The 12884-nt window shown below is 37.1% G+C and overlaps 1 protein-coding gene across 2 annotated transcripts in view; it reads right to left on the bottom strand.

The window, feature by feature from the left end:
- The window catches only part of WDR19 (WD repeat domain 19), a 99824-nt gene that overhangs the window by 71135 nt on the left and 15805 nt on the right, over positions 1 to 12884 (bottom strand). For both annotated transcript variants that reach the window (XM_036112175.2, XM_078068518.1), the window contains exons 5-9: positions 9660 to 9775; positions 6059 to 6174; positions 1703 to 1783; positions 461 to 573; positions 19 to 192 (exon numbers count right to left, since the gene is read on the bottom strand). In XM_036112175.2, coding sequence (XP_035968068.2) covers positions 19 to 192; positions 461 to 573; positions 1703 to 1783; positions 6059 to 6174; positions 9660 to 9775 — 600 coding nt within the window. The remainder of the gene's footprint in view (positions 1 to 18; positions 193 to 460; positions 574 to 1702; positions 1784 to 6058; positions 6175 to 9659; positions 9776 to 12884) is intronic.

Here is a 12884-nt window from a genome sequence, read left to right as displayed (position 1 = left end):
TTTTTGAATATAACTTACCAATTATCACCACATGTAGCAGCTTTATTGAGGGTCTGTGAAACTGCAATACTGGTTAGACTATCTTTGTGGTCACGAGCCTGAAATATCTCTTGACCAATCTCTCGAATATGAGTGGAGATGACCACAAAAACTCCACGTGAAAAACCAATCATGATGTAGCCATCACCATACCTACAGTAACAAAGGCAATGATACAGTAAAAGGCTGGTTAACGATCACTGGCAATACAGTACATAAGCAAGTACAATAGAACCAAGGAACTACAGAATACAATTTGTCAAGGGCCAGATAATATGCGAGGTAGTTTCACATAGTAAGTCATAGTCTATAATCCAGAAAATGTTACATACAGAAGTGAAAATGCTATGGGCAAAAATTAAATATAATTAGTAAGGAAAAACACATGGCTATCTTTTGGTAATGAGCTTCTTGTACATACCAGCTGTAGCAGACAATGTTCCCATAGTGCTGCTGAAATTCCAGATCAATTGGGCTATCTGGTTCATTCAGATTATAAAGAAACAAAGTTTTCTTGCCAACCACCACGCTGATCTGCCAGAAAAGATTAAGAGATTGTGAAATGAATTACTCAGTACTTCATGAAGACCAATAAGCACATTCAAATAGCTGAACCTAATTTATGAACACAATGAGCCAAGTTTACATTAAATGTTATAACTAATAAGATAACAATGAGACTTAAGAAAATACGTCATACTAATATACAGTCTGGGAAGGGTCCACATCCACCTTTGAGAAGTACACTAAAATAGCTGGGTCGATTAACTCTATACCTCTCATTAGAGACTGTGCAATACAGGACTGTAAGTCTGACATAGTTCCACTGAAACTGAATGCATGTTCAGAGTATAGAGAGTCTTCCATCCTAAGAGGTCATTCTGATTTTAAGCCACTGGGGATTACAGTCCACACTGTGTGGATAATTGAGCTTGGCTTTTTGCATCATTCTTTCCATCACCTGCAGGTCACTGGTCAATGTGGCTAGACTAGTGTCCCTCTGTTACTCACACAAGTCAATACTTAACTATAATTCTCAGTGGAAGGTGTTAACTGTGAGGGAGAGAAAAGAGTATATAACTTATTTGGGCTCGTTAAGGGTGATGGATTTATATAAGAAGAGAAACACTTTGACGTATTTCCTTGATTCTATCAATCATAAGTCACTATCGAGTTAATAATAGCTTTTTAAGAAATAGAAACATTATTTCATTTAAATAGATTTATAGTAATTGTGAGAATCATCTGGATTTCAGAATAATAAAATGTGGCAGGGAAAATGCATCTAAGATATTAACAAAAACTACAATTTCCAGAGTTCTGGTCACCACCTCTAAGAGAGTGAAAATAAAAAATCATATAGAAATCAACACTTCTGTTTATAAAGGTACCCTCACTCTTTCTGCTACCACAAGAACGAGAATAACAACACCAACTGTAATAGGAAGATGTCCTCATTTGCTGTGATACCAGGTAGCTAGCTGCTGTCAGCAGCTTTGTAAAAGCAACATACGCCTGAGACACTGGAGCCTGTACTGATTTAATAAATGACAGACCAGAATTTATTTATCCCTATACATTCTGAACCATCCAAGAAAAGGAGAAAGTATAGCCTACAAATTATCAAAATAACTTGGACATGGATGTGACTTAGAATTCTTACTGTGCTTTCAGCAGCAGACATTCGATCATCAGTCTTCATCATGGAAAACTGCATGTCGCTAGGCTCTGATCTCACTGGTGTCTGCAGAGATAGGAATATTATCACTATGAATAAGCACAACACTTAATTCATCCTGAATATTAACAAAACCAGTAACTTGCTTTCACTTCTGTTATACCTGAAAATCCCACTGCTACAAACATCTAGAAATTCTGGATAAAACAGAACACATGTCTTGTTAAATAGAGAGATAAGCTTGAAAGAAGGTAAGGAAAATTTCCAGGGACAATAAGCAAAGATCAAATCATAAACCAAAGTATGTGTAGAAACTGATGCTGCAGCTATCCAGAGCAGTTGGTTAGGAGACAATAAAGAAGCCCATTTGACTTGGGCGAGCTTTGGGTCAGAAAAAAAGCTAAAAAAAGCCCTTTTCAAATCAGAGACCTTCCTATCTTCCTTATGATCTGAAGTTCAAATTTATGTGTTGAGTGGTCTAGAAAGTCCTTGGAGTGTTTGTCAAAAACAAATCCAAGTCCTCTTCCAAAGCTGCAAAAAATTTCTACAGACAAGCCCTGTTGAAGATGAGCTCACAATTCAAAATGAGAAAAGTCACAAGAGATAATGCTTCAAGAACAAAAGTCAGTAGATCTAAGAATAACAGAATTATCAGAGAGATCATAAAATACTTTAAAAATGAATAAAGATATAAAAGGACTCATAAGTATGACAGAAGATTTAAAAAAAAAAAAGTCCAGACAGAGAGAACTACAAAGTACTTTTCTTTATTAATTTAAAGTACACCTGACCCTTGAACAATGTGGGGGTTAGGGGAGCTGAGCCCCTGCACAGTTGAAAATTCACATATAATGTTGACTTCCCCCAAACTTAACTACTAATAGCCTACTGTTGACTGGAAGCCTTACCAATAATACAAATACTCAATTTATACATGATTGTATGTTATGTATATTAAATACTGTATTCTTACACTAAAGTGAGCTAGAAAAAAGAAAATCTTATTAAGCAAATCATAAGAGAAAATACATTTATGGTACTGTATTTATCAAAAAATATCCATAGATAAGTAAATCCACACAGTTCAAGCCCATGTTGTTGAGGGATCAACTGTGTACTTGACATACAATATTAGCTTCAGGTGTACAACATAGTAATTCAATATTTATATACATTACAAAATGATCCCCATAAGTCTAGTCACTATCTCACCATATAAAATTATTAGAATATTAATGACTATAATCCCTATCCTGTATATTACACCCTCATGACTTACTTATTTTATAACTGGAAGTTTGTACCTCTTAACTCCATTTGCCTATTTTGCCCTAAAGTACTTTCTAAAAATAAAAAGTAGAATCACTAAAATTAAAAAAAAAAAAACTCAATAAGATAGAAGGCCAGACAAATTTAAAGAAAGAGTAAGTAAATTAAGTAAATTATCCAGAAGGTTGCACAGAGTGACAAAAAGATAGATATTATGAAAGACAGATAAAGAGGGGTGCCTGGGTGGCTCTGTCTGTTGAGCGTCTGACTCTTGGTTTCAGCTCAAGTCATGGTCTCAGGGTCATCATCTCAGGATCATGAGATTGAACCCCACATCAGGCTCCCCACTCAGTGCAGAGTCTGCTTGTCCCTCTCCCTCTGCTCCTCCCCTGGCTCTCTCTCTCTCTAAATAAATAAAATCTTTTAAAAAAGGAAAGATAAAGAGATAGAAGGTCCAATGTATGTCTAACAGACACTCCAGAAGGACATAATAGAAAGGGCAAAAGGTAATACTGAAAGAGATGATAGAATTTTCCAGAATTGATGAAAGACAGCAAACTTCAGATTTAAGGAACAAGACAAGTCCTTAGTAGGATAAACAAAAATAAATCCACACAAGTAAAACTGGAGTGATCTGCAGAACAGTAAAGTCAAAGCAATTTAGAGACAACACCAAATAAAGCAATATTTTTAATGTATGCTTTGCTTACCACATGACAACTTAAATAGTATGTCTAATTCTACAAGCATACTTCTTAGAGATCAGAAATGGGAAATAGCTACCTTGTAATTAAATAATGGCTGAATGTAGTGATTTCCTGGGATGTTATATAGCAAAATATTGTAAGACCATGTCCTGATTCAGTGGAGGAAAAAAAATGCCAATATCTACTGATGATGTCTGATATGGATACAAGAGTGAGTGGAGAGCTAAAGCATCTGGACTTGTATATCTACCATTCTAATTCAAAATGGCACCAAAATAGAATGATCAAAATTTTAGGCTTCAGAAAATATTTTTTACATGAATTAATCTTAAGAACCAGATTAATCATGCTATGGTTCTACTCAACATGGTTGAGTTACTTCTGCCTAACTTTCAGAGCTTTCCAGATTCAGGAACCAATGTTCTTCTTCAGTCTTATTTTCTATAAATTCTCAAAGCCCTTATCTTCAGTCAAGCCACTCTTGAACAAGCTATAAGTTCTCCCTCTTATCTCTGTCCACGTTGTTTTGCTAGGATTGAGCGACAGACTGCTAAATGTCTTATGGTATCCACTAAAACAAGTTTCAGTAGGGCACACGATTACCCACAGAGTCTAAATTTGCAGCTTCCCTGGCAGCAGTGAGGTGTGACTATATGACTAGGTTCTAGTGATACGAATGGAAATAATAAACGCATCTTCCATACTAGGTCCTTTAAATATTTCTTGCACTCCACTTCTCTTTCTCCCTTCCCTGGAGTGGAAATGCAGATATGGTGCAGGTAACTATTCAGAGGAGGACAAAACATCCTTGCAAATGGCAGAACAATAAGACGGAAGGAACTTGGGACTGTGTACAGCCTTATGAAGCAGAGATGCACAGATGATTTGCCTACCTGTCTGTTACATGAGAAAGAGGAAAAAACCACCCAAACTACCATATTCTTAGAGCCCTTGTAATTTTGGACCTCTCTGTTACAACAATTTATTCTATACCTTGACTGATTCAGATCGTCTTTTAAAGATTCATAATCCAACTTGCATTGATCTCCTCCATCTCAGATATTATAGGACTTGTCAACTATACCACAAAATACGGCAATCATATAAGGCTGTGAGTGTTTTATCATGATTAGTTCTGTCTTCTTGAGAGTAGGAGCCTATGGCTGGTAGCTTCTAAGATGATCCACAGTGATCCTTACCTCCTTCTTTGTGTAATCCCCATCCCTACCCCTCTGAAGGTGGGCTGGACCTACGGACTCAGTTCTACATAACAGAATATGGTGAAAATGATTTTGAGATCAGGTTATTTATTAAGAGATTGTGGCTTAAGTTTTGAATGGCTGTTCTCATTCTCTTACTACCTGCTATGTTGTGAGGCACTGTATGGAGAGATCCATGTGGACAGGAAATTAGGCAGGCTTCTAATCAATGGCCAGAGAGAAACTGAGGTCCTAAGCCTAACAACCTGTAAGGAACTGAACTCTTGTCAACAACCATGTGATTGAGCTTGGAAACCGATTTTTTCCCAGTCAAGCCTTCAGATGAGACTCCAACCTTGACCAATAAAATGCAGCCTTGTGAGACCTTAAAGCAGCTAGGCTGCACCTGCATTCCTCATCCATAAAAACTACAAAACAATAAATGTATATTGTTTTGAAACTGCTAGGTTTTGGGCATAATTTATTATGTAGCAATAGAGACCTAATATGGGACCATATTTCATATTTCTTCTGAAGTACATAGCACAGTGCCATATACTTAGAGGGTATTCAAAGAATTTGCTAGTCAATATTGTCCTAGCAATACTAAACCATATGCCAAGTAGTCCAAAGTAAAATTTACCCACTGGTGAGATTATGTAGTAGCTATTGGTAATACAAATTCACTTAAGGAGCCACTGAAGATCTAATCAATTGGGAAATTTGAATAGTAGTAACTTTTAATCCTAAAACTAAATTTAATTAGGGTTAGTTTGGAAGCAATTTAACATACCAGTTAAAGGCATGGGCTTTAGAATCAGGCAAACCAGACTCCGAGTCCAGTTATTAACATTTATATTATGAATATACACATACAAAGTCAGAGTTATCTCACAAATATACAGCCTGGCTATAACCACAGAGCCGATAATCCATGCCAATACTAGGTAATAGCAAATGTACAAAGGAAGATATTTGGATAAAGGATTCTTAGGAAAGAAAAGTGTTCTAATACATAAAAAGAACAGTTTTTGTTGTTTAGAAAAGGAAGTTATTGCATACATATCTCACATAGAGATTTTAAAATTTCGTAGGTTAGTTTGGTAGACAAACTTTATTTCAGGGAAATTTTTCAATATATCAGACCAAAGATGATACTGTATTACCTGTCTTATCGTGTCACCTTCCTGATTGCTAACTGTAATCATTTTATCTTCACCACCTAAAGCAAGCAGATTTTCTGCATTCCAACATCCACATGTGATTCTCTTAGTATGTTTTCCTGAAAAAGAGATGATTTTTGTACAGACACATGGGTTTCTCAAAAAAATTAAAAGAACTGTGATGTCAATCTGTAAGTCTAAGTAATATGCCGCCGATATTAAACAGACAAGGAATGTTAAATCTCATCCAAGCAGTTAGGGTCTAAGCAACCTTATTTAAAAGTTTATTACCAAGTTCTAAAGCAATGTAACACTATATAAGAGCAATACTGCTTTTCAACTATTTATATGGATATGGGCATGGGCCTTACATGAAAAGATACTCCACTCAACAAGTTTGTTTGCTTACCATATAACCAAACCTTTAACAATAATGTCTTAAGACCAGTAAATCCCAAGGCACTCAAGTTATCTTTACTATACTCAGCTTCACAGTGTGGTAGACCCGTGGTATAAACAGATTCAATAGTCACAGTTTTGGCTATTCATGTAAAACTAGAGCACATATGATTTCTGATAATGCTGAGGTGCAAATCTGAATGTACCTTGGTGGGACTTGTGTTAAGAACTGAGTCACTTAACTAGTAAGTGATACTAGATGGAAGCAATAAGTATCAGGAAACTTTTTCATTGAGGAATCTAGCCAGTGCAAAAACTCAATTTTGGGGGGGAAATCTTATACTTGACACTGTGTGCATTTGTTGAAGGTCCTGGGATAGAAAAATCCTTGAGTCTCAAGATTAATTCTACAATGAAGATTAGAATGGTTAAGTATACATATTCTGGAGCCAGACTGCCTAGATTTGAATCTCGGCTCCACCACTGACTATAAAACATAGAGTAAGCTATTTAACACTTCTATTCCTTAGTCACCTATCCATAAATTGGGGATAATAGTAGGGCCTGTCTCATAGAGCTGAGGATCAAATGAGTTTAAGCATTTAGAAGAGTGCCAGGCGTATAGAAAGTGCTATATAAGTTTAGCTATTTTAGCTGCTTTTTGAGAGCAGAGACATTAATTTTATTCTTTCTACCCCTTACAAAACGTAATACAGTACCTATGCTGGAAAGAGGATCTAAATAAGTAGGTATTAAGTGAATAGACCCTGAGGCCAGAATCCTGGTGTGTTAGAGGCTCAGCAAGGAGGATAGTGTGGCTGGAGTAGAGGAAGTAAGAAGAGAGGAGTCTGAGATGAAATCAGAGAGTCTGCAATGGCCAGGTCATGCGGGTGCTGGCTGGCCATTGTGAGGACTCTGGCTTTGACTCCGGGTGAGATGGAGAGCCATTGGGAAGGTCAGAGCAGAAAGCTCACTCTGGCCCCTAGCTTGAGAATATTGTATTACAGGGAAAGAGCTGAAGCAGGGAAACCAGTTCAGAGATTGCAGAAATTCACATGGAAAAGGTGTATGAGGCTCACACACAGTGGTAACGGAAGAGGTGGTGAGAACAGGCTGGATTCTGGAAATATTTAAAGAAAGAGCCTATAAGATTTCCTGGCAAATTAGATACAGAGGGATGAGAAAGAGGAGTCAAGGATGATGCTAAAGTCTTAGCCTGAAGATCTAAAAGGATGGGATGTCATCAATGGTTGAGAGGGACAGCTGCGGGTCAAAAGGATTTTAGAGATATTAAATTTGAAGTGTTTCTAGACATCTCGTGAGAGATGTTGAATAAGCAGTTGGATATGAGTCTAGAGATAGGAAGAGATCAATATGGGACTGGTCAGGATATAGATGGCATTTCAAATCAGGAGACCAGGGCACAAAGCGAAGGGACCATTCAGAGAAGACACTGAGATGTAGGAGAGTTTAGTGATCATAGATTAAGGGACTTGTGTGGTACACTGCAACTGGGCCCAAAGAAATGGGCATAGGAAGGAAAGAAGAGTGCACAAAGAGGTGCGAAAAGGCCAAAGACAAACTTCTTTCTATACCCCAGAAAGGGAGAAGAAAATCTCTTCTTCCACCTTCCTGTATACCTCATGGCTTCTTTGCTTCCCGTGCTCAGAACTCAGGTTAGCCTTAACATCAAGAACAGTTAACCTGTTTTGTGTGCCTACTTACAGTACTCTGGGCACTTTACATGTACTGACTTATTTAAATAATATTAACTCACAGTTAATCTACTATGGTAACTGAAGTTTGAACCATGTTAGTGGGAGACTGGCAATATTTAATTAAACCGTAGTAAATGAATTTCATGTATATAAGAACCATGCAACATGAGAACTGCCTATATGTAGGGTAGTTGAAGGAAATAAATCAGTGCAAGATTCAACAAGGTTAACAGATTTTAGTTACTGTGAAATGCTGGCAGATCATGCTACCATGCAGGGGCTCTTAGAGTGGAAAGGCTTGGATTTAGGAAAGTGAGTTATTTAAAAGGAAAAAAAGCAGAGCCACAAGTCATAACCAACTCTGAGAGAGGCAGCTATATATTTAGCTAAAGGACCTAAGATATATAATTAACCTGAATCTCCTCAGGCCCATTTTACACAATTAATAAATGACTCAGAAGAGAATCAATATTCATGTTAAATACAAAGATCACCTATAAAATCATGTATATGTGACAAATACCTGACACAAAATAATCATGCTTTGACAAATTATTTTCTTATATGTCAAGTGTCAAATGTTTTGGGGCCTGTAAGTTAACCGCTAGGGTGTTCCTAGCGATGAAGCGGGATACAAAAAAGGCCTAACTGAAGTCAAATAGTCAATTTGTATGGTGAAAGTTGATTTTTGTAATATTTTGTTTAGTTTTTCAAATGGATCAATGGCATTACCTTTTGGCTGAAGCACCAAAAATATAAATATTAAAGATAGACATATATGTGAAAAAAGTTGAAATAATTACGTGTCCTTAATTGAAAGGCACTTTCTCAAGTATTCTGTGGGCACTCTTATCTCCAGAGTTTAATTCTTCCTTAGCAATAAATTATAATTTTTTGGCCACCTGGGTATAATTAAGCCTACTAGTTTCACCATTTACCAGCATGATGTTATAATAATTGAAAAGAATTGATCTGTTTCTTCTTGGGTGTTCAGAGGGCAGATGCTAATGACCAGAGATTGGGGAATCAAAGAGTCTGAACCGAGGTAAAACGAGGAACAAACACCCTCTAGCCATATACCCTGAGGCAAATATAACTCACAGTGCATACCCAGACTAAACTGGTGTTTGGAGAGTGAGAGATTAGAATTAAGAATCTAGATATATTCTGACCAAACAGTCACCAAATGTTTCAGTCCCCCGAGTAACGTGTTGATATGCACATGAGCTATTCCATGTCCAAAGGTACAATCTGCTAGTAATGTCCTGGTGTCCAAAGGCACAGGCTGACCTTAGAGCAACCATTCTATGTGGCCTGGTAATTCTTAGCAGACAGTGAAGAGGGATCTTATAGTTTAGCTAGTTACAGAGCTTGACCAGGGGAGCTTTTACAATTTCCCTTGCAATATCAGAAAAATCTGAGGCAGTAAAACACACATTTATGTAAAGCATCTCAAATAGTGAGCAGTATTTCCAGCTATAACCTACCCAGCACAGGAATCTTTCGAGACGTCTGACGATTATAAATAAGCAAACTTCCTTTAACAGTTCCAACAGCCAGGAAACTTCCAATTTTTGACCAAAGAAGGAAAGACATTTGATCCCTGTAACATTAAGATATAAATCACTAAAAAATTCAGTCATAATCTCCAGATAGTTCTTTTAAAAAGTATTTCATGAATAACTTTAATATCTACTTAGAAACTGAAGTACAAAATTAGAACTAATGCTTTAGGACAAAGACTAAGGGCTAAAGACATTTTGGAGATGCTTATAAGATGATCTTACGGTCAGTTAGACCTAAAATATATATGTAATGAATACAAACTCTACTTCAGTCATGATAGAACCTCAAATTTCATAAAATGACTCATGATGAGATAGTTTAGTTAGTCTAATGATAGTTGTAAATGTGGAAAAATTAAAAATTAATGGATGATGACACCACATGCTTTAAAAAAAAGTAGGGTCCAGGATGCTTGGGTGGCTTAGTCAGTTAAGCGTCTGACTCTTGATTTTGGTTTAGGTCATGGTCTCAGGGTTGTGAGATTGAGCCCCGCATCAGGCTCCACACTGGGCGTGGAGCCTGCTTAAGATTCTCTCTCTCTCCCTCTCCCTCAGCCTCCCCACCTTAAAAAAATTTTTTTTTTAATTTTAAAAGTAGGGTCCTATAACATATTAAATTGGAAAAACCACTGGGAATTCACCACCTTAAACAGGACATATCTTTTCCAGCTCTGTCACTTTTTAAAGTTTTTATTTAAATTCCAAATAGTTGGGGCACCTGGGTGGCTCAGTTGATTAAGCAACGAAAGGGACACGTTTAATAGGTAAAATGATTTGGAAAGATCTCAAACTTAATGGCAAACTAGTAGATTTGATATATCACATTATATAACTGGTATGTTCTGCTTCAGTAACGTGAGAATTTAAAACTACATAAGGGGGGGCACCTTGGTGGCTCAGTCGGTTAAGTGGTTAAGCATCTGCCTTCAGCTCAGGGTCCTGGGATTGAGTCCTGCATCGGGCTCCCTACTCAGTGGGGAGGCTGCTTCTCCCTCTCCCTCTGCCCCTCCCCCCTGCTCATGCTCTTTCTCTCTTTCTCTCAAATAAATAAAATCTTTAAAAAAAATAAATTCCAATTAGTTAACATACAGTATAATATTAGTCTCAGGTGTGCAATATAGTAATTGAGCACTTCATACATTACCTGGTGCTCATCAGGACAACTGCACTCCTTAATCCCTATCACCTATCTCACCTATTCTTCCCCCTTGCCCCCCACCCCGTCACCTCCCCACCCCCGTCACCTCCCCTCCGGTAACCATCAGTTTGTTCTATTTTTTTTTTAAGTATTTTTATTTACTTATTTGAGACCGTGAAAGCGAGAGAAATCACAGGGAGAGGGAGAGGGAGAAGCAGACTCCCGGCTGAGCAGAGAGCCCGACGCTGGGCTCGATCCCAGGACCCTGGGATCATGACCTGAGTCGAAGGCAGACACTTAACTGACTGAGCCACCCAGGCACCCCTGTTCTCTATAGTTAAAAGCGTTTCTTTGTTTGCCTCTTTTTTTCTCTTTTGCTTATTTGTTTTGTTTCTTGAATTCCACATAAGAATAAAATCATATGGTATTTGTCTTCCACTGGCTGACTTATTTCATTTAGCATTATACTCTCTGGCTTGATTGATGTTGCAAATGGAAAGATTTCATTTTTTTTTTTTTTATGGCTGAGTAATAGTCCATTGTATATATGTGTGTATATATCTATGTGTGTGTATACATATAGATATACACATATGTACACACACACATACATACATACCACATCTTTATCCATTCATCAATCAATGGACACTTGGACTGTTTCCATAATTTGGCTATTGTAGATAATGCTTCTATAAACATCAGGGTGCATGTATCCCTTTGAATTAGTATTTTTGTATTATCTGGGTAAATACCTCGAGTAGTACAATTGAAGGATTGTAGGGTAGTTCTATTTCTTACTTTTTGAAGAACCTCCATACTGTTTTCCAGAGTGGCTGCACCAGTTTGCATTTCCACCAACAGTGCAAGAGGGTTCCCCTTTCTCCACAACCGCACCAACACCTACTGCTTCTTTGTTTTTGATTTTAGCTATTCTGACAGGCGTGAGGTCATTGTAGTTTTGATTTGCATTTCCCTGATAAGTAATGTTGAGCATCTTTTCATATGTCTACTGGCCATCTGTATTTCTTCTGCTCATTTTTAAATTGGATTATTCATTTTTGGGGTATTGAGTTTTGTAAGTTCTTTATGTATTTTGGATACTAACCCTTTACTGGATATGTCATTTGCAAATATCTTCTCCCATTCTGTAGGTTGCCTTTTAGTTTTGTTGACTGTTTCCCTCACTGTGCAGAAGCTTGTTATTTTGACGTAGTCTGAAGAGTTTACTTTTGATTTTGTTTGCCTTCCCTCAGGAGACATATCCAGAAAGAAGCTGCAAAGGCTGATATCAAAGAAGTTATTGCCTGTGTTCTCTTCTAGGATTTTTATGCTTTCAGGTTTCACATTTAGGTCTTTAATTCATTTTGAATTTATTTTTGTGTCTGGTGTTAAGAAAATGGTCCAGCTTCATTCTTCTGCATGTTGCTATCCACTTCTCCCCACACCATTTGTTGAAGAGCCTGTCTTTTTTCCATTGGATATTCTTTCCTGCTTTGTTGAAGATTAATTGATCATAAAATTGTAGGTTCATTTCTGGGTTTTCAATTCTGTTCCATTGATTATGTGCCTATTTTTGTGCCAGTACCATGCTGTTTTGATCACTACAGCTTTATAATATAACTTGAAGTCTGGAATTGTGATGTCTCCAGCTTTGCTTTTATTTTTAAGGTTGTTTTGGCTATTTGGGGTCTTTTGTGGTTCCATACAAATTTTAGGATTGTTCATTCTAGTTCTGTGAAAAATGCTGTTGGTATTTTGATAGGGATTGCATTAAATGTGTAGAGTGCTTTGGGTAGTATGGACATTTTAACAATATTTGTTCTTCCAATCCATGAGCATGGAATGTCTTTCCATTTCTTTGTGTCGTCTTCTTCAATTTCTTTCATCAGTGTTTTATAGTTTCTGGAGTACAGGTCTTTCACATCTTTAGTTAGATTTATTCCTAGGTACCTTATGGTTTTTTGGTGCAATTGTAAGTGGGATTGATTTCTTAATTTCTCCTTCTG

This window comes from Halichoerus grypus, chromosome 3 (genome assembly GCF_964656455.1).
Source record: "Halichoerus grypus chromosome 3, mHalGry1.hap1.1, whole genome shotgun sequence".
Classification (NCBI taxonomy): domain Eukaryota; kingdom Metazoa; phylum Chordata; class Mammalia; order Carnivora; family Phocidae; genus Halichoerus; species Halichoerus grypus.
This window is presented reverse-complemented; position numbering and strand designations above follow the sequence as displayed.